Below are 23,372 nucleotides of genomic sequence, written 5' to 3'. Positions count from 1 at the left end.
CTGCTTTTGAGACGCGCGAGAAAGGGAGGAGACTTTCATTCAGATTCCGAGCTTTCTTCTCGCGGATCTTTAAACATCCTCCGCGTACAAACGAGTCGTTGTGCCTCGCGAGAGCCCTCGACGGAAATCGATGATCGAGTTTATTGTCGCTCGTCGTCACGACGCTCTTTTTCGGGAGACAGTAACAGATGCGAGGCACGTGGCTCGGATCGACGACTGCGACTCGATGCAGAAAATTTCGACACGAATGTCTGTATCTCTCGATCCGACGAGATACCATCTTTGCGATTTTTTAAAAACAAATTCAGTTTTGATAAAATTCAAGCGGATTTATTCGGTCGGTTTTAAAATAAGATTTCTACGCAATTCCCCGTTTGTATATTTTTCTATCGCTCGCGTGAAAATCGAATCGTGGAAGCAGAGCTCCCGGATCTGGATGCCAGATACGAGAGATTCGATCGCTACCTAAAATCAGAGATCGATTTCTCTCCGGTAGCAGTTCACGTTCGGGCCATCTGCCTCGGACCAGACGCCAGGAATAGCCTTAAACGTTTCGAGAGATGCCACTTCTGCCGGTGTTTTGTTCTCTCTCCCGTTTTGCCTTCGACGATCTCTCGTCCGCGAGCTTTCGGTCGCGAGCTCCACGTTCGCAGATGTTTGTACAGATTTCTCGCGTGCAAAAAACGCAAACAGGTATTTTATATACGCTGTATAAAAGAGAATTCCTTGAAAAAAATACAACGCTCGCGCGTGATTCTTCCAAACAAATTCTTCGGTGAGAATCTTGTTTTGCTTGTTCTTGTTTTGCTGCGTCACTGAAATATTACTGCCAGGAGGGTAAATAAAGATTATTTGCAGCATCGAGAAGAGAATAAATTAATTTCTCCAACCAACCAGAGAAGTGTTTAATTTTAAATAAGATTTATTTTATGAAGTTATATATAAAAAAGTATGTCGGAAAAATAATTCAAAATAATTTATTTTTATATCTTGACAAATAAAATAACTAATATAATGGAGTGATTAAAAGAATGGCCCCGAAATCGGGATCAAAACGGGGATTCAAAGTAAATAATTTTTTAACAAGAAAGTAGAAAATTCGCGCACTGTTTAGCGTTTGACTCTTAATTAGTCCGTTCCCATTTAATTTGTAAATATTTTATATTACAGCCTCCTACTTTAATTTCATTTAATTTTACATAGAGAAAATTTTCTCTTATAGAATCCTGAAATCTCTTAGAATCCGGAATAAAATTCTTTCAATACCATATATATTGTCCCACGGTTACTATGATTTTTAGGGTAAATTCTAAGAGAAAATTCTCCGTGTAATTTTGATATCGAATTCGCGCCTCGCGTACAGAATCCATTAGTCATTAACGTCGACGGAAAGCCCTGGTTTGTCAACGTCAGCGGCCGTTTATTTATTCGTGTCGCGCTCGAAACGCTCGCATTTTTACCCTAGGCACCCTGTCTAAAATTGACGTATATAGTTTATCTCGTTCTGGCTGTGGATAACCGATAGTTCGTAACGATCGCGTGTCTCTATCCCTCGTTTCGTCCCTTTTAATTTCTCCGAGCGCGCTTCGCGTCTTCGCGCGCGACGTATAATCTTTCAATAACAGAGCTCAGAGCTCACTCAACGTACAGTACACGTTTTCTTAAAGGGGTGATCTCAACGAGAAACGCGTCTCGCCGCGAGCACGTGCCGCTCGTAAATCGCTATCAAAGTTTCCGCGCAAACGGAAGGCGCGGAAATCCGACCGGTTCTCTTCGAGCGCCGGACAGCTTCATAAATAACCGCCGCATATAAAATCGCGCGAATACACAGAGTAAATAGTATTTTGCCGGCGCATACATATACGTAATTCAACCGTCAGCGAGCGTGAAACCAGCCGGAGTTATCGGACACGACACGTTCAAAGCGTTCGCTGCGTTACGTTGCACGAGTTATCTTATACGCGCCTTCAACACAAGAGAGAGAGAGATTCGAGGAGATAATCAAACCGGTACCCAGATCTGCGTACCTTCGAACACTGTCGAAGCCGTACTCTACGCGACTTTCTGCATTCTTTCCATTTCAGACAAGACGTTCGAGGAATGCACTCTAAACGAGATATATGACTGCCTCGTTGAAAGAGACGAGACGAGATTGGGGTCGGGAACCAGCACGACGACGAGTGTCGTGCCAGAAATATTTTCACATGACCGACTACGATTTTCGCCACGATTTCAGCCTAAATTTTCATCCTCGCGCCGCAAATTGGAAAGTCAAAAGCAACCTCTGTACTCGGTCTAGTGTATTATCTTGGCGACCAGACGTTCCGCACTCAATGTTTTTGCCGAACCGAGTCTCTCGAGTTGGATATAATGAGATTACAACGCGAGGCGGTTTCGTTAAAATGCTTCCAGAAAATCGAGACAGTGAAACGAGTGCTCGGTTGTTATTCTACGGAACGAATCGTTTTACATCGCTCGTGCACTCGCCTCAAATGGAACCAGATCTCTCGCTTCGCCCGAAATAGCCAGGAGGTTCGTCGAGACGGTAAAACGTTGATCCGCAAGGAGATACAGCGTGATTTACATTCCTTTAATTGCTCCTTGCTTTCTACCGTTTTCACGGAAACAATCATGAAAAGCGTCGAGTCGATGCAACAAAATCGAATATGCAAGAAATTATATATCAGGAAAGACTTCACGAATAGAGGCTCTCTCCACAACTTTTCGCGAAGAGTTAGATAAATATTTGGTTCGTGATTTTTTTCGCGAATTTTCAAGACAATAAACAAATCCATGAAAAAAAAAATACAGTGCGAAAACAAACAAATCGAAAATTGGCGGATCAGGTGAGTCACATTCCTGCGTGATTAGCCTGTAAGAGAAACAGCTCTCGAATGTTGACAGAAATCACAGATCGCCATTTCGCATCATACAGTCGAACCAATTCTCGCTTTGTAAACAAAACTAGTATATTTTTTTGAAGAACGAAAAAACGTAGAAAAATCGGACACATCCCGGGGAAGCTCTTCGAAAGAGCGACCTCGAAAGAGTCTCTCGCGGTGTCGGATTACGATCGTCCCACGCGTCCAACTTTTAGCATATTCATCCGTCGACGAGAAAAAGAGCGAGGGAGAGAAGGAAGAGAGATCTCTTTCTTCGTGCCGATGTAGCGGTCGATCTAACGCGAGATGATGATTCGACAAAAAGGAGAAACTCGAGACAAGTCTCGATAAGTCTCTTGTGCTCCCTTCGAAAGCCGACCGACCCTTCTTTTCCCTCCCTGTCAAACACCAGTCTTCTTTTTTCATGGAACGTTCACCTATCCGGATAAACGCGCGACGACGTTTCTTCGCGGAAACCTGTCGGCGCGTCCAAAGTTTCTCGATTGAAACGCATCTCGCGACGGCTGACGATGTTTCTTTATCGCCGACCAGTTTAGCGATGTCACTTCGCGGCAGCTAACGCGATTTAATTACCTTGTTTTATTACCGGCACGTGTTTTCACGGCTAAAGTGTTCGATCAATTTCTCGGAAAATGTTTTGTTTCGATCAAATGTGTGCGCAACGAATCCAGATTGTCGGGTAAAAAGTTGGCGAGGACTCGCGCGGAATATCGAGAAGTTTTAACGCATCGTCCATTCGCATTATCGCGATAATAAAGCATGCCGGACCTATCATCTGGAATAGAGAGACAGGCCGACGAAATTGGCTCGATGATCTAATTAAGATTCCGTTTCGTCCTGGAAACCCTCCCGCTTTTTAATGGAGCGAACACGTGGGATAAAGAAGACGGGAAGATTTACGAACCGAGAGAGGGCAGATAGAAACGTCGAGATTCTTGACGGGTCTGATGACTTGATACATATATGTATACACACATCCGCATAATTATATATACCTTAAAACGAATCGTCCGACTCTCGGGAGATGAAGAAACGTCTTGAGAAAGAGCGTTCGCTATCTTAACGAGCCAAGCCCATTTTTCAGGCATCCTTTCAAGTTTGTATAATCGTACTTCCGCATATCAGGCCCTCCGATTCGCTCTGCTCTCCGACGATTTGAATCTTCGAGACGAGCGAGATAGACGGGATATGCGGGCATCAGTCCAGGAAAAGCGCAGTGACGCTCGATCGACTGACAGGTCTGACCCGTCAGTCTCGGATCTCTCTTGGCGAAATCTCCATCTCCGCCTCCCCCAATCCGCCATTTCACCCTCTCCCTCTTCCACCCCCGCGGTCTCTCCGTAAATCGCGCTCCGCTGCCATCTCTTTCATTGTCCAATTGATAATATCAGCCGCTATTACGCTGTTGAATACATTTAATAGACAAAAGATTGGCAGTGGCTCTCATCGCGCGCTCTCGCGACGACGTCGACGACGACGACGACGACGACGTGGCTATATATTCCCTTCTTCGCCCTCGCTTCGTCCGTTCACTGAATTTAGCCCGAGAAAATGGCGTTTCGTCGCCGCGTCATGTCGCGTCGGGAGAATATCGTTGTTGGCGATTCGGTAATAGCGGCACCGCAGAGCCCGACTCGGCATTCAATGACCGGGCAATTGGACAATTGAGCCCAATCATAATAACGCTCATACGCATATCGTACCAGAGACCGTGTTTCGCTGTGGTTTACCGCGCGCGACGTTTATTTATTTACCAAAGTATCAATTCTGCGTCTCTACGATACGAGTGTATCGGATTGGAAATCAATCATCTCGGGGAACCGCGACAATATTATGAATCCCCCGTCCAGATATTTAGACTCCGCGGTGGAAGAAAGAGAAAAAGAAAGAGCGGGAGTTCATTCGCACGTGGTCCCGTGCTAGTTGCGCTGAAATTCCAAAGAAATCTCTACTTTCGAGCACGCACCAACTACGGAATATATAGTGAAAACGACGACGCAGGATACAAAGCCACGTCTGTTCGCCAGATGTGACGCTCCAAATTTTCGACCGCGCCTTTCCACCTTTGACCAGCGGTATATCGACTTCTCGTTTCGTAGAAATCGATATTTCCATTGTTTGGAACAATAAACAAGCGCTGTTTCCTCTCTCTCTCTCTCTTTCTTTCTCTCGTCGTCCGTTGAACGTGCTGCAATAATTACGTAATGGTTCATCGACGAGTCAAATATTTGAGGATCGTAAGTCGAGGAGGCGCAAAATTGCTAGAATCGAAGTGGGAATCGGTGATGAACGATCTCTCTACGCGGCTCATCGCGTGCAACGCACGCTCTGTTGACATTTGTGTTCACTCGGGATATAATTATCGCTCGCGCAAATTAATTGCCGTGTGTACAATATTTCTTCGTCGCGGTTTCCGAGAACGCGCCCGAGTTTTGGCGATCGTGGCTCCGTGTAATCGTACTCCGTCACGTTTCCCTCGAATATTGTGACTGCAACAAAGTGCTGCGAGTCGGCTCCAATTTAACTAACGATTTCAAGACGCATAAACTTATGACTTCTCGACGCGCGTGATAGGAAATTTCTCAATAATGGAAGCGCCGATAATTAAATCGTATATCTACGAAGCTTGGACGGAGGAACGTGATTGAGTTTTAAATAAACCAAGGATCGAGTGGGCACGCGAAAGTGATGAAGCCCATGTGCGTTTCTAGGTATAGATTTCACAAAATACCTCCGCGTACGTTACTACTTTTCTTCCGTGTCGCTAACGTCCCTCGAAACGTCAAACCGGGTCGACGACTTTAATGTCATAAAAACAAAATTGAAAATTTTATTGGCACGTAATATATGTTTGGAATGTATATCACAGGAAAGCAACAGTTTTCTCAATTGTTTTCTTTGAATCAACATGTAGACGAAATTCTCCCTCGCGATCCAAAAATAATGTAAATTCTATGATTAATCGATTTCTTTGGAATTTCGTGAAACTCATCTATATTTCTCTTTCACTTATATACTTCCGGCTTTCGCCTTTACTAGCTTCCTACTCGAACTCGGGCTTCCACCTCGCGCTATTTTTCCCATCGCGCTTATTCCTTTTTCAATACGAAAATATCGCGAAACGGCGCCGGATGACGTTGCAGACTTCCTTTACAAATCTTCGGCTCGCAAAGACCGCGTACCAGGCGTCTCGTGGCATTCACTCGTTTAATTTTACCCGCGACTTTTACTCACTGCGGAACGATATGGGACTTTATCGTGTCCGAGGAACAAATAAATTATGACAAAGCGATGATAAAATCGTGCGATACGATTGCACGACTTCTAAACAATGTTTGTGAAGTTTCGCATTTAATTTCCTTTATAAATATATTCCTAGAAAACGTCACAAGATTGTTTCTTTGAACTATGGAAGACTTTGAAATATATAAGTCAACTCGAAAGCATTAATAATCGCGCATTCTGCGTATTTATTTCTGAATCACTTATGAAGTCATCGTTTGTGATCTATGATTTGTTACATTTTATTTGTACAAAGAGTGCGCGAGTGTGTTCGAAAAATATCGGCATCGTCGTTAAATAAATAATAAAAATTATACGATTTTTCTAGGAAAATATTTGTAAAATATTTCTAAAAAGTGTTACGAGAGAGAATAAAATGTACTTTCTTACCTAGTCGAATAAGTCGTCCTTGCGAAAATCCGATGTTCAAGATAACGAGAATTCCAAAGATAAGATAGATCCTCGTAGCCATTTTGATTCGTTAGACACCAGGCATGTACAGTTAATGTAATCGCGGCATGGATGATTTCCTGAAACAGAAACCGTAAAAAGTTGGTTTATTTTTCCCCTCCTCGTAGTTTGCTGGGATAAAGTAACACGGCGAAGGCAAAATTCTCGCTCTTTCAACACGGCTCTTCAGCAAACAACGGAAACGATTTCTATTCAACAAAATTATTATTTATTTATTTATTTATTCATGTAAACGGGAAAAGTCCCTCTAGTACAAACAATAGCTTATAAAGAAAAAAAAATACATATACAAATATATAAGAATATTATCGTGCAAATAAATGCGAAACACGTGATATATAAAACCTGAGCAGGTATTTAAAAGCGCAGGCTCGCAATTTTACGTCTTACGTTATTAATAATAGAGGAGCAAAATGCTCATTTCCTTCCACGTTCCTCGCTTTTCTTCGATCGCCCGACCTCGTCGTATTTTTCTATTTTCTTTTCTCTATTTCGCGAGAAGCGTCTCCCGATGCTGGCCGACGTCCAAAGCACGAAAACGCGATGCACTCGCCGAGGACACGACACGCCGACCAACGTCGGTTTTAGACTTGGTGATCGGGTTGAAATACGGCCCTGAGAGCTTCGAGCCAAACTTTTACGCACGTGCTGCTTCCCGTCCAGGGAGGCCCCCTTTTAAATGTGACTCTCTCGAAAATCACCGTCGTCGTAAATCCACGCCGCATCAGGGCTGTATCGAACGAATCGCGGATCTATTTATCAACCTTCGGGGTGAAGTTTTGGCGAGCCGAGGGAAGAAATCAACGATGAAGAATCAGTATATTTAGAAAACATGTTGCGTCCATTTGTTTTCCCGTGACGCCGTTAACGACCGCTCGAAAAGCAGCCGAGGGTGAGGGTGAGATTTTCGACGGATTGTTTTCTTTGAAACGCTTTAACGATCGCGCGGACACATCTTTCCGTTTGAAGGTTCACGAAAGAAGGATACACCCTGTAGAAAACCCCGAAGGAAAGGCAAAAAGAAATAACTAATCTAGCGAGCGACGATTAATATCCGACCTTCCCTCAGGGAGTCTCGGAGGCTCTCACGAGTTCTTGGAGTTCGGAGATCCCTGAAGATCGTATACGCGTCACCTGTTGCGTCGATGAAAAAGAAAAATACGCCTCGCCATCGTCGAATTACATCTACGCTTTCATCTCTCTCAGATGATTGCCTGAGATTCTTCTCGAGTATCCGAGACAGACCAGAAAAAGGCTCGGTAAGAAGAGACGACATTGGGATACGCAAAACTAGTGCCATATTTTTTTTCAACTTTAAAAGCTACATTATGGAAATAATCAGGTAGTTTGTGACTGAAAATCTGGGAACCATATTGTCGTAGTATGAGAGCCAGCAGTTTTCTGATACAGCTGTAAATAGCATACAATAAAAGTAACTAATACAGAAGTGGCTAATAATAAAATAATAATTTAGGAATATTTTGATGCGAAAAAAAATTGAACATATGTGTAAAAAAATTTGTGTTTATAGGATAGCTCTTTTATTCATATATAATAGTATTTATTTTTCAAGAGATATATTTTTCAAAGTATTTTATTTCAATATTGCATAAAATGTGAATTTTCTTTAAGAATGTCCAAGTCTTTTTTATTGTAAAAAAAATAATGAATTTATTTTGAAAAATATCATGCAAGTTTATCTTTATATATATTTTTTCAGAGAAAAGAGAGACAAGTTTGAAACATAAAAATAATTATAACCAATTAATTCAAAATTACTATTTTATGTTTAATATAAATGCCCCTAAATTATCTTATATTGAGTTATATTTATCGATTTATTTATATATATGTGATATTTTTATATACCTATATGTGAGAATATAAATGTTCGGCTTTCGCCAAAAAGTATCATTTCGATTCATTTGCGAGTATTTTGCTCACCGACATTCGAAAATAAATCGCGATAATCGGAAATACGAGTCGCTAAAATTAGAGCAATTTCATATTTCGGTGCAACGTCGCGCAAATAATTTGCCGATTTTAAATGCGCGTGGGTCGCGAATTTCGAGCAAAGCGTTCGAATACTTTGATGTCATCGTATAAACCTATAACCTGAAGAGCTTTAGATTGGTTCAAAAATAAACAATCACGTAGGACGTATAGCGTTGTAATAGAGTCGGAAATGAGTGCGATTCTCAGTAATGCATATACGTAACTAATAATCATTCTCACGACAATCTTAATTTATTAGGCGAGAACGTCTTCCTGGAATTGAATGTCCGATGAACGCACGAAAGTGTTCTGTATCACTCTAGTCACGCTATTAGCTGTTTTACGATCGCGCGCTTAAAATCGAGGATCCCTGCGAATTTTGATGGCAATAACGAATTGAAGGAATGTCCCGCTCTCTCTCTCTTTTCCTATCACGACAAAAACGGCAACATTGAAAGTGTTCATGTGGCATATACACATTTGATTATTACATCGAATTTAGTACTCGATAAAAGGAGGAAGACGTCGTTTGCGTTGGTATTTTTCGCGTTTATAAATGCCGCCCATCAGTATTATATATTCGAGAATATTAGCCTCGCGATATACGCATATACTGAGTAAATCGACTCTCGTTTTCTCCAACAGCAATGAGATATAATATTCTGTTTAAGGCCGACGATTAATAGGTCGTTACCTTGTAAATTTCATCATCTGAGTATCTGGATATGTTTCTGCGTATAGCTACGTATGTATATACCGAATCAAAAACAGTGGCAAATATTCTCTCGAATGTTTGCGATCGTAGTATTTTACAAGAGAGCGAAAGGGCAGCATTAAAATTTAATGACCCGATTTAATGAGTGATAAAATGTTGCAAGTATTAATAATGTTGCATACATTTATTGATTTACTGTTACGCAACGTTTATATGTCTTCATTCTAGGAAGAATTCAAGGGCATCCTGTTACTTCTTGAAAACCTTCCGGGAAATGATTCGCGATCGGTTTGGAAGACAGCTTGTAAGATTTTCTTGGGCGAGACCGGTTTATAAGGAATCTCTCGTAAGGCTACCCTAACATCGTAAATATTTATTTTCTCTCGACGCGTCAAATCGGATCAAGCAAAATGATCGTGAAATTCCTCGATCCACGTGTGCATCTCCAAGCCCGAGGAAAATTATCTCATCCGGCGAGTCTCTCGAGGGTTAACATTCTACAATGTTTTGATGAGATTCACGTGGATTTCTGATCGCGCAAATGAGAAAAATTGACGCGCCGTGCTTACAGAAAACACGAAATTGGACGGAATGTAATTTCAAGGAACAAATCTGAATATATATACATAACTCTGATACAAAAATAATATCTGAGCAATCGTGTAAAATATTTTTGCGCCATCGAGTTAAATAAATAGGCACTCTGAGTTTATTTTACAAGTTACGTCGTGACAGTTTATAAAACATTCCATTTATTCTGATGCCCATTGCGAAATACCTCTAGAGACAATCGTGCCAATTCAATCTTAAGAGCTGCTTACAAATGATCGCAAACTAGTTCATAAACTAAAATATTGCACCACACGATAAATATTTTCTTTTTCTTTTTCTAAATTCGCGATTGTCGTAAATCGACAAAAAGACTCGAGAGAGAGAGAGAAAAACGGAATATATTTCACGACGTGTTACTGACAGCTCTCTCGTTCCCCTACGATAAAGAATAAATAGGCCTGGAGAATGCGAGCCTAGAAAATGCGCGTCTGGTTCTCGTCGAAGTATCGTAACGAAAACCATGCAAGCATTTTCTCGCCTCATGCCCATTCGGCATAATCGTCCCATACATACGTACACATTTATGCATCCTCTACGTTTCTTCGCTTCCATAATTTAAAGCATGGCGCATCGAGAGACGCCTGGAATCTCCCGATGAAGATGGGATTCCATTAGCGCGGATGCAAATCTGGCATCAAAACAAAACTCGCGGATTCGCTAAATCCAGCACTTTCTTATTTTTATAGTTATATTTGTTTGTAATTATTTTTTATCGGAACATTTTTTCTAGATATTTTTATATGTATGCACAGAGAAAATTTTTTCTTAAAATTTATCCTGAAATTTATAGTAATCGTGACAATATATTATTGGAATATTATAAGAGTTTCTCTGATTAATATTTACCACAATAAAACATTAATATGTACCACAATAAGATATAACACATGTTTGATTAATTTTACTAAAATATATAGTAAAATTTCAATAATTTTACAGATATATTACAAACTATATTAATATCTTATATCTTTAAGTGTTTCAAATAGAATAGATGTCAAAAAGTGATAAACATATAAAATATTTTATAAAAATTTTACAATGTAGCATAATATTTGCAATTTATCTTATTGTTACACGTTTATGATAATTTCAACATGCAGCATAATAATTTTCGATTTATTACCAAATATGATAAAATTTGTAGTGAATTTTGCGATAAAATATAACAAAAAATGTTCTCCGTGTAAGATTAATTAAATCATTAAATCATTAAATTAAATCAGTCACATTAAAAAAAAAAATAGAATAACATGCGAGAGATTTTAACAAATTAATAATAAAAATATTCAGAGTTAGCCCTACATGTAATATATATACATGACATCTTTTCCTCCTTTTTTTACCTGCCTTCAACTAATTTCCTAAATATCTTATCTGTCGCGAAGACGACGGTGCATGCGAGATGAGACAACGTAAAACGCCGATATTAAAATTTTAGGAGAAAGTGCTGGTGTCAGAGTCTTAAATTATATCCTCGCCGCGCGTCGACACTACAAAGTCCCGGACCTACGTCACGATAATTACGGGTGGTCGAATTCGTCGGATCGCGGGCCCCCGTGATGAAACAGGTTGGAGCGATTTCATTCAATTTGTCGAGGGTCGAGGAGAACACTCCCTTCTTATGAGGGATCTCGTAGACCTCGCCGAGATTTCCGATGATAATCTATGGGCAGTCACGACCGGGAAAAAGAGGATCGTCGCGGTACTTAAACTTTCGTGCATAAATCAAGATGGGCGCTTCCTGGCTCCACCTGGAAGTGCTCATAGAGGGAGGTGTTGCCCATATTGACTCGAATCTTTTTCACCCGTAAAATGCGATTTTCAATATTATTTTATACGTATGAAACGCGCACACACATGGAAATAGAGTATAATTTACGACGAAACTTGGAAAGGGGCAAAAGTCGTAAATATAAATCCGTTAAGTAACCCTCGAGATAAGGGAGAACGAGAGGGTGTGGAAATTTATGAACAGCCGCAACTGATAGAAATACACAATTTCGTCGGCTCGAAATGGCGCCTAATCGAAAGTATTTCGATACCTTTGCCATTAAAATAGCTCATTCGTTCGATGGCGGCGTGGTTCAAAGAAAAAAAGATTAGAAACAAAAAGGACGCGTTAAGAAAGAAGGTCGAGAGAAAGATAGAGCAAAGAGGCACCAAAAGTAGAAGGTGCTGGATAGAGGAAAGAGATCCTTTTCTGAAAGATATCGTTTATGTTCTCGAGAATCGTTTCATCATAATTTATGATCTATAAATCGTAAAATGAGAATGAGCCATAATACATAGGTACTAGCGAAAAATTATTGTAATACTGTATGTAAAAAATAAATAATATTTGTATGCTTGCATATTTTTGCTGAAAAATATGATTTATACATGGAGAGAATTTTATCTTACAATTATAGAATTTACTCTGAAAATTAATCATGGGACAATATGAAATTGGAAGAATTTTATAAGAGTTTCTCTGATAAAAATTATTTACCATATTAAAAAATATTAATGCGTACATAGTAAATTTTACTATATTACATAGTAAAATTAATCCAACATATTTTATATCTTATTGTGGATACATATTTTATATCTTATTGTAGATAATATTTTTTATTGTGATAATAACTCTTATAAAATTCTTCCAATACCATATTGTCCCACAATTACCATGATTTTCAGTATAAATTCTAAGAGAAAATTCTCTTCATGTATTACATCAAATTTTTATATTGAATAAAAAATATAAATTATAATCGCAACTTCTTTTTCTTATTGTAAAATAAAAATTATGTAATTGCATAAGCATATGAAAAGATTATATATTACGCGCAATCGCATCACATTTACATTTAAATTTTCAACAATGATTTTTATCGATCACCTTTTATGAATCTGTTTTGATTCATCTCTACGAACCGGAAATGAATCATCTCGAATCAGTCCGTAAGCGAGTATCGTGTGGCGTTAAGGTATCTGTATATATTTCGTCCAGAAAAAGATGTTGACCCCCGAAAAAATAAGCCGCTTATAGCAGACGTATCCGTTTTAACCCCTTGGAGTCGCGTGAAGCGAGTTAATAAAGTCGACGACGAAACCGAGCGATATACACGTGGGTGGCCTAAAGTCCATAAAGCGCATTCTCCGATTTCACGAAAGCGTCAAACAAAGTTGCTGTTTTGCTCGAGAGAGGAGAACGACAATCTTTATCGCATCAATAAACTATACATATATTCAGAAATTCTATCGTATTTTCTATAAATTAAAAGTAAAGAAAGCCGGGTTTCAATTTATTCCATAAAGATCTGCGATAATCCGGCTTATTATATAATAAGTTGTATACTCGAATTATATAGCAAGATAAATAATTACATTGAATGTTCATAAAGTATTAGAATAATGATATTACATTTATGTCAGAAAAAGTTTATTAAATGATCGGCTAAGAGAAGATTCTTAGAATTTTACTGAATGTTTTTACCTGTTTGATGAGATAATGCTTCGAGCTACGGTAGCGTGGAATTCACTTGATAAAACTGTCACACGTTCATACTGTCGACGCACGATATACTGTATATGCATACGATGATCGTCGAATACTTTTCTCAGTACTCTTAATATTAGATACTTATTCGCAATTGATATTTATTTTTAGTAATTTAATTAATGCGTTTAATAATGTTTGTAATTACGTAAAATTCACTTTTAACGTAATTATCGCATTATTGACGCGATATATTGTATTTCCATACAATATTCTGGCTGTTCAATATTTTTCTCGGCACTCTCCGATACGATTGCTTGCTAAAAATACATTTTTATTTGATAAAAAAAAATTTGTAATTCGGATATAACGAGTAATTCTTATGATTGCAATATCGTAATATAATTATAATTATAGCAGTCACACACACATTGATTATACGATGGACTAACTCTTTTGATTGACTTTGATGCTCAATTAATTAAATATGTCACTACAAATGCCCAGACAATATAAATAACTGTGCTTAATACACCACTAACCTTTAAATTTCCGTACTGATTTAAAGCATTGATGATTCAATTATAAGATTTGGAGCACATTATTCGAATTAAATATGATCATGGAAAATATATAGAGAGCAAACTTTGAAGGTGTATATATGTCTCCATCTGAGATAAAAAAAGAACAAACTTGAGCATTCTCGTTCTCTTTCTAATTTTGAGAGAGAAAGAGATCTATATTATTATAATACAAGTAAAAATCTATTACCTTATCCGAAGTTCGTCACATTTCTATTTTGATTTATAGCAGCCAGAATATTATGTAATATAAACAAAGATCCAACTTGCTTTTAAAAATCTCCTTCTCTTTCTCGCACGTTTCATATTTTCAATATGAGAAAATTATTAAAGCAGTCGATTACGATTATAACTTGTCTCATCCAACGTACGATTTTAGATTAAATATATCGTGTCGATATATGGAAATGACGATAATATTTAATATACCAGTTCTCCCTCCGATTTGATCGAAACTCATAATTTGCAAATGCACAGAATACACGAAATGTAAAGAAAGTCGGGGAGACGCGTCTCCATATTCGCTCTACTTCAAGCGTCTAGACGTCTGGGCGCGATGATTGGCGGAGACGCTCGAAGGACGCCGAGCATTCGTGTCTCGTCCCGCGCAAACGATAGTACACGCGTAGTAATCGCGTCGCGTCAACCCCGATAATTCGGAAGGACAATTGTCACGATTCGATCCGCGACTCATCGTACGGATTATATTTACTGAGACAAGATGCAGCACGTCCCCGAATTACTCGTCGTTTCGAGAGCAATCGTCGCGAAACAAGGGCAAACGAGTATTTTCAAATTTCCGTACTGTCACTTGCGCGCCGAATATCGCGTTACGGATCGACGCCTGTGATTGGCGGAGACAATCGGACGACGCTGAACCTCCTCCCCCAAGGAGTCAGTCCTTCCGTGTACCTCGCGTAATCACGTCGCGTTAATCTTGATCCGGGAAAAAAGGCTTGTATACTCCGATGTGTTTCGTGTGTCGTTTAGAGGGATGCAGTGTCGCTGTACCGAAGTGAAGTGTGTGAATATAGTGTCATCGAAGAAATCGTCCTTTTATCACTTCGCTCCCTGACGAGAAAGAGAGAGAGAGCGCCATATTTCCGAAGCCGAGGTAAACGCTCATCTTCGTTGTTTATTGTGCTCCGAAATACAATATATCGAAACATAAATATGTCTCGTTGAATAATAAGCACGTGCGGATCGATGCGAAATCGCTGGTGAAATCTCGCGTTTACTTTCATACGAATATATATATATTTATATATATATATATATATATATATATATATATATATATATATATATATAAATATATATATATTCGTATAAATATAATATATATATATAATATATATATATATATATATATATAATATATATTTTTTCGCGGAAGAGGCGAGTCTACTTTATTCGATCCCGAGGGAGTTCGACCGAAAGTGGACTCGTCTTCGCGAGATCGACGATCTATCTTGACAACGTATCTTCCCGTATTTCGCAAGCGCCTGGTGTCGGCCATGTCAGGTTTACGATCACCGTGCAACGATACGCAACCCCGTGATATGCATAGCAGATATCCTTTGAGAACGTGCGCCGCTTCCGCGAGCAGCGAAACAAGAGAGGGAGAAAAAGAGTTGGCCGCGTTCTTGTTTACGTGTCGCGCTCGCACGAGCTCTTCTTTATTTAATATCCCGTACGAAAATCGGAATGTGCCGCGTTTCCTTGTCAGTCGAATGTATTCGCTTCTCGAGGCAAACAGATACATAATAATGATGTATGGTACGTCGCTCATTTCGAAGCGAGGTCGATGAAAGATCCTGCGGAATATTCATGATTTGCACTGTTTATCTCTCGGCGAGAGAAGATCCCGGCGATCAAACGCGTTGATGACTTCATGAGATGAAGGCGCAACAGGTACGAAAAACTTGAAAGAAGATACTCCATCGGCGTGAATAACAATAGGTACGTGCGACGCATTTCGGAGGAGGAGGACACGCGAGATCGGCAGAATGGGGAAGTGTATGCGCGCACGATGTTGGAATATTTATTTATTAGAATCGAGGCGTACGGTGAATTTTTATTTATAAGTTCTTCAGAAAAATTCCGCTTCTTCTGAGATGATTATCGATTAACGGAAAATATTTATCGCGGTCTTTTCTCCTATTTATTTAGCTGCAGAATTGATTATCTATTTACTTTATCGATAGGATAAAATAAAAAATAATAGGCATTCTATAGTATTGAAACAGGCCTTGTGTACGAAATAAAGTAAACAATATTTATCATATCCGCGTGATAAGATTATTCAAATTCAAAGAATGCATCGGAGTATCTCGAAAATAGAACGATTTTATTTGTATATATTGAGTAAAGATGTTAAATAATATATTGACTGAAAAGTTCCGACTTATAAGTTTTCAGAAATAGTATATTGGAAATAGAAAAATGTTATTTGTATATACAGGGAGAATTTTATCTTAGAATTTAATCATGATAATCGTGAGACAATATAATATTGGAAGAATTTTATGAGTTTCTCAGATTAATATTTACTACGATAAAAAATATTTACTACAATAAAATATTAATATATCTATCACAAGATATAAAATATATATTCGATAAATTTTACTATGTACGTATTAATATTTTTTATTGTGATAAATATTTATCAGATTCTCAGATTAATATTTACAATAAAAAATATATACTACAATAAAATATTAATATACCTATCACAAGATATAAAATATATATTTGATAAATTTTACTATGTATGTATTAATATTTTTTATTGTGATAAATATTTATCAGAGAAATTCATAAAATTCTTCCAATACCATATTATCCTATATGATTTTCAGAGTAAATTCTAAAAGAAAATTCTCTCCGTGTATCTTAAATAAAAGATAATAAATAATATTAACGATAATTGAAAAGTTCGATAAACCTTTTATACCTTAAAATTCACCGCCCTTGCCTAAAATTTGAGTAAACAGTCGATTTTTATAAAGCAAATATTTGACCATTTAGTCGAGATGAGGGAACTCTTTTCAAGAGATTTTCCATTACGTTGAGAGTCACTGAGCGTCTTGAAGAGACGATCCTTAGGTCGCGGAAACGGACTTTTTTTTCTTCTTCCTTTTTTTGCAATTGTCGCTACTGTGACACCGGGTCGCTCGTGTTTCGAAATTCATTTTACGTGCGGAGGCGCCGTGCCGCCGCCACGAGTTTCGTTTCAGGGAAGTGTCTTTGTGACCCCCTAGATCCTCTCCTCTCGTAACATCTGCTCGTCGTCGAGCGGCTAGGAAGACTTTTTTTAATCGCGGGGGCTTTGGCGGAACAGAGCGCGCCTTATGCCCGTAAGTACTGGAAAAAAAGATGTATAAATCACGCCGTTGTGTGTCGCGATGCAATTTCGTGTCCGACTTAATTATTACTAGTGTACCCGCTGGTAATAGAAACCTAGTAAGAAAAATCAGAATCATTCGTCGCGTATATGCGCGTAGTAAATGTACACAGAGAGAATTTTCTCGTAAAACTTACCCTGAAAATCATTTCTCTGATTAATATTTACCACAATAAAAATATTAATATGTACATAGTATAAATTCTTAATAAAATTTACTATGTACATAGTATGTATTTTTCATATTAATATTTTTTTGTGGTAAATATTAATCAGAGAAACTCTTATAAGATTTTTCCAATACCATATTGTCGTACGATTATCATGTGTGTGATTTTCAGGGTAAATTTTAAGAAAATTCTCTCCGTGTATTATAACTCTCATTTCACGCAAATACATATTTATATATTTAATTTTAAAAAAGTGTCAAGAGACTCAACTTATTTATCTCTCTTTATACGAATTATTTAGATATACACGTTGATATCTCGAGTCTACTTCGTATTGTGTAAGAAAATATATATTGCGAAACACTCGTTTCTCTTGAATACACTCTTGCTCGTTTATATTTTTAAACGCGATTCAACGATGCATCTCTACACAGAGAGAATTTTCTCTTATAGACTTTACCTTGCAAATCATGGTAATCGCGCATAAAAGTTTCTCCGATTAATATCTACTACAATAAATAATATTAATATCTATCACGATAAAAAAATATTAATATCTGCCATAATAAATAATAAAGTATATGTTCGCTTAATTTTACTATGTACATATTATTTGTTTATTGTAGTAAATATTAATCAGATAAACTCATAAAATTCTTTCAATACCATATGGTCCCACGATTACCATGATTTTCATGGTAAATTCTAATTGTAATAAAAAATTCTGCGTAAATACGAAGTGAGTGGCGAGACATAGCGGATCGCGCTGTGCTGAGAACGCGTAATTCGCTAGCTATACTACTTACAAATTGCATGCCTTCGCGTTCGCGTCCAAGTCGCGTCATTGTCGGTCATCGTATAGGGGCGGCTCCGATTGCGGTACATCGTACGTTTCGGTCGGTCGACTTTTTCTCGATTCGGTGCTCCGCGCCGCGAACACTCCGCACTGCCACTAAATATGCCGACCGATCTCCGTAATGGATGGTTTCCTGAGCAGACGACGGTGGACATGCAAGAGAGAGAACGACGAGGCGGAGGGACAGAGAAAAGGAGAAAGACAGAGAGAGAGAGAGAGAGAGAGAGAGAGAGTGAGAGAGAGAGAGAGAGAGAGTGAGAGAGAGTGAGAAATCGTCTCTTGACCCGAGGGGTCTCGAGAAGGACACTATGAAAAAGAAAGAAAGAGAACAGAGAGAGGAGAATTTGTTAGACTTATCCTCCTTTTCTTCCGAAATTTTCCAACAATTTTCCCGCACGACCGCCGCTTGACAGTAAACAGCTGATTGTCAGATTTACGCAAATCGCGCGAAAGGACTCTTTATTACGAAGATTATATCCGCGCGCGAATATTCATCGGGTTTTCATCGGCGTTATACTTCGCCTCTCGCTCTTTGTAGTCAATAGTCGGTCGACTGGTTTTATCGGCGGCTTCTCGAAGAGAGGTGCGAAGCCGATCCTTATGCGCGCACGCGAGATTTAACGTGACTTAGCGACGCGTTGGCGTCGTTCTTGACCCAACCGAACAATGCACGGAATCGGTGAACGACCCGGCATCGCGTAATTGCGAGAGATCGCACGTGAACTACTCCTCGATGTAGGAATAAATTGAGGGATTAATGAGCTTTATCGGAGCGTGGATAAAAATCTCGATTTCTTTTGCATAATTCTTGTACGAGAACGGTCGTCTCTCGATAAAACGATTTTGCATCGGCATCATATTTTTTCGTCCATGACTAGTAATTATCCCCTTTATCAATTTTATTTCGAATTTATCTGAATTAAGAATGCGTTTTACGGGTGCGCGTGTTAAAAATTAATTAACATATGCGGCGAGATAAGTACAAATATTTTGTCTCATCTTTTCGAATGGATTCCGGGAAAACAACAGAATGAATTACGAAAACGACGACGCACGTGCGTCGTTTCCGGCGTCGCGGCGAATCGCTACGTACTTCCGCCGACGTCGGGGGTAAACAACAAAACGGACACGTACACTTTTCTGAATTACGTGAACGCATTTACAATGCCCCGATGCCGAGATCGTTCGTCGATAAACGACGGCCTCTCCTTGTTTAAGCTGTTTCGCCGAATCTTCCCGTGGAATCTTGAGAAGCGCCGAGGCTACGCGAGGCTGAAGTCAATCGAATCAAATCGATCGCGCACAATCGGCGGAATTGAATAATTTTTAACCATAAAGAGACTTCAAACACCGCCAATTATCTCGTCGGGGTCAATTTTGCTCACACAGAAAACTTCTCTCCCTCTCTTCTTCTCTCATTATCACCCGCGGCACCTTGTTTCGAGCGATAGAATTGAAATTAGATCGAAATTGGCTCAGAATGAGCCCACATGCTACGCAAGTACCAAGACTCTCCTCCTCGACGTAACGTTGCACAATGGACGATTCATCGTTTCAGACACAGTCCCGGTCGCGATGTGCCGAGGGCGTACAAACGATTCTCATGGAAGTAACGTTTTTCGTGGGAAAAATCCTCGTCGCGAGCTGGGAAAAATTGCGCCGAGTCGACCCACGTGTATCTAAATTTAAATGCATTAATGACGCGTCCATCTTCCCGAATTACGTCGTTTACAAAATCGCATTCGAGCATATCTGTATATTGTATGATAAGTTTAGCACTTTGCGAGGTATATAATAATACGTTCTTTGATATTGAGAATGTTCTTTCTTAATTTAAAATAACATTGATTCTATATTAATTAGAATATAAATTTTCAATATTTTTTTTTCACAGAGAGGGGTTTTTGTTCTACGATAAATATGGCCTAGATATACGATATTACGACGCGCGATCTATTTTCGAAATGTTTTGGCCGTCGACGTGCCTCATTCGTTCTCGGCGAATGGAAACGACACGTATCCGCTATCGAATCGATAAATCTCGATTCACTTCTCGACTGCGCCCTGGCGCCAAATTATTTTCGACACAAAGCGCGGCCCTTGTTTTCCCGCGATTCCACGAAATCTGTCACGCGTCCTCGTTCTAATTATCCGTCTCATTATACATCTCGAGTTGTATGTTACTTATTAAGTACAATAGAATTTTGCATAAATTTATGAAGGTAATCAGAAATCAAAATAAAATTTGTCACCCTCGAAAAATTCGCAATTAATTAGCGCAATTCGTAATTTCACTACGATACAATAATAATAGGCCGCGATAGCGATGAATGGTCGGTTTGTCTCACTCACTTGTACATACGAATCGTGAATCAATCCGGCGCGTATCGTCGGAGGTCGGGGAATACGTTTAATTGTGGACGGTCGTGAGTTATTTTTGACTGTCTGTAGTGTCAAGGCGCGCGGACCTTAAGATTGGCTGTATTACGTCGTGGTTGCGCCGCATCGTAGTATATATTCCATAATGTTATTATCGCCAATCTATAAACCAATCCGTGGCGCTGATCCCGAAGACGAGATCCGGAAATAAAAATTCATATCTGTTTTCTCGATTTTTTGACAATTCTTTTAAAAAACTTCTCCACTCAGGTGTGCTCGTTCGTTCCTAATCTTTTTTTTTTTTTTTTTTTTTTTACGACAATCATTCTTATCCAATCGAGGTGCGAATCAGCTTGAAACTCCACCGCGGCACGAATCGAAGACAGGTTGCCTTTTTCGTAACGAGGCCTTATTTATCTCGCGCGATTCCTCTCGTCGTGTCGGACGATTGTACCGATTCGCATGTTGGACTGGGACCACCACCGCGATGTGATGTGCTACGAAAACTGGTTTCTCTCTCTCTTTCTCTCCGAACGAGTAAATACAGACGCGTTGCACCTTCTCTTCTCGGTGGCGGAAAGCTGGCGGCATGTCGAGATAAGCGCGCGCGAGCAGACAGATTCGGTAGATAGTTGTTGCGATGTAACGAGACGCTCTCTCGTGTGCTCGGTCGATTAAATCTGGAGATTGAGACCGCGGGGTAAATTCAACTCAATCGCGCCGAACAAACTCACTCCGCGAAAGCGACAAAGTTAACCGCGCGAGATAATCATCTGAATATGTCAAGCGAGTGTTGAAAATATATATATATATATGTATATATAAAAGTATATATTCATAGGTTGATTTATGTAGAATTATGCGGAAAGAGAGTGAAATTTACATTACGTTCCTTATTGACCCGCGCGCGGGCCTCGGTTGAATAATTAAGAAATTTTCAGGGTGTCTAGTGGTTAGGGAAATCTGGAAAACTGGGATTGTCAGGGAAAAATAGTCCGGAAATTTTGCTATTTATCTGGATTCTTTCACACTATTCTACATTTGTCTCAACAATTTGAAATTTTTTATTATATAAATATAAACTTTTCCTTGACTCCCAGTACGCTAATTTTCTTCAGGGTACTAGGCACCCTATTTATGTAGAATTATGCGGAAAGAGAGTGAAATGCCCCAGAGAAATTTACATTACGTTTCTTATTACAACCCGCGCGCGGTTCGCGGAACGATAATTAAGAAATTTTCTAACTGTTATTAATACATATTATATAGGGTAAATAGGAGATGTTGATGATGTACCATCGCCGGCTAACAATCGCTCGAGGCGAGTCTGCGTTTATATGTATGTTACGTTACGTCACACCTTGCACACCTGCGGGTGTCCGCTCGAGAAGTCCGGCGTAAAAACGCGACTAACATCGTTACGTTTCCCCTTGTATATCCATTAGCATATCCGATTCGCAATCCCCGCTCGTGGAACGAGATAATTAGAAAAGATTGCGCGTTCGTCTCGCACGCGGGGTCGAAGCAACACCTCGAGGATGTCGGTTTTTCTGCTTAATTTCCGCGCCCTCGTTTCCCCGTTTCCGCGTACGAGACCTGTAATTTCTGTTCGATGAATATCACGCTGGGTCGTAAAAAAATGTGTTATTGTGCTTACCGATCCTTGATCGGAGGCGAGTGCGCCTCGCGTTGTAATTTGTAGCATTTGTAGCACGATTGACGCGTCCTTGACGAAGAAGGAAATCTAGTTATCAACGCGCGAGTTCTTGGAATTGTTATCAAATATTTTTCAAACACGATACACGGAGAGAATTTTCTCTTAGAATTTATCCTGAAAAGCATGCTAACGTAGGACAATATGGTATATTGGAAGAATTATTTTATAAGTTTCTCTAATTCGAAATTTCTTGGGAGTCAGATTCCAAGAAATTTAGAGAGAATATTTACCACAATAAAAAATTAATATCTATTACACAATAAAGATATAAAATAAGTTTGTTTAATTTTACTATAACATGTTAATATTTTTCCGCGTGAATTTTAAGGATAAATTCTAAGAGAAAATTCTCTCCGTGTACATTTCGAAAATGATCGATGTCGGAATTTTGAAAAAGCGAGATTCTTAAGAATAAATAACGAAACGATCGATCGTTTGTTTGTTTGTTTGTTTGCGATGCAGTAGCGGATAAATAATTCCTCGCACATGCCACGAAAAGGAAGAATACGTTCGTGACACGATCTCGAACCCTTCTCTCTTGAGCTGGGTTCATCGCCGATAAAATCTCAGTAAGCTGCGGAGATCCTCGTTTAAGGAGAAAAATCTGGTAGTCTCTCGTCGTGCATCGTTATTCGATGGCCGATCTAGATTAGGGGAAGGCACGATCTCCGAAGCAGAACGGTCTCATTATTTCGTGGCAACGACTTCCACCGGCGATCATTACGCTCCGTAATGATGATTAATGAACGGGGGTTTATGCGCTTTATCGTATTTAGAAAACATTGTAGTGTACGTAGA

General features: G+C 39.2%; 1 protein-coding gene across 2 annotated transcripts in view; it reads right to left on the bottom strand.

Annotated features, from left to right (window-relative positions):
* The window catches only part of LOC114928588 (fibroblast growth factor receptor homolog 1), a 40,635-nt gene that overhangs the window by 6,919 nt on the left and 10,344 nt on the right, over positions 1-23,372 (bottom strand). The window contains exon 2 of one of the 2 annotated variants that reach the window (XM_029299842.2): positions 6,576-6,715. In XM_029299842.2, the coding sequence (XP_029155675.2) occupies positions 6,576-6,657 (82 nt within the window). In that variant the 5' untranslated portion in view covers positions 6,658-6,715. Of the gene's footprint in view, positions 1-6,575; positions 6,716-23,372 lie in introns of those variants that run through there. The other variant, XM_085484251.1, reaches the window with a different exon arrangement.

Source organism: Nylanderia fulva, unplaced genomic scaffold, assembly GCF_048542155.1.
Source record: "Nylanderia fulva isolate GAGA-0341 unplaced genomic scaffold, ASM4854215v1 Scaffold3, whole genome shotgun sequence".
NCBI lineage: Eukaryota > Metazoa > Arthropoda > Insecta > Hymenoptera > Formicidae > Nylanderia > Nylanderia fulva.
This window is presented reverse-complemented; position numbering and strand designations above follow the sequence as displayed.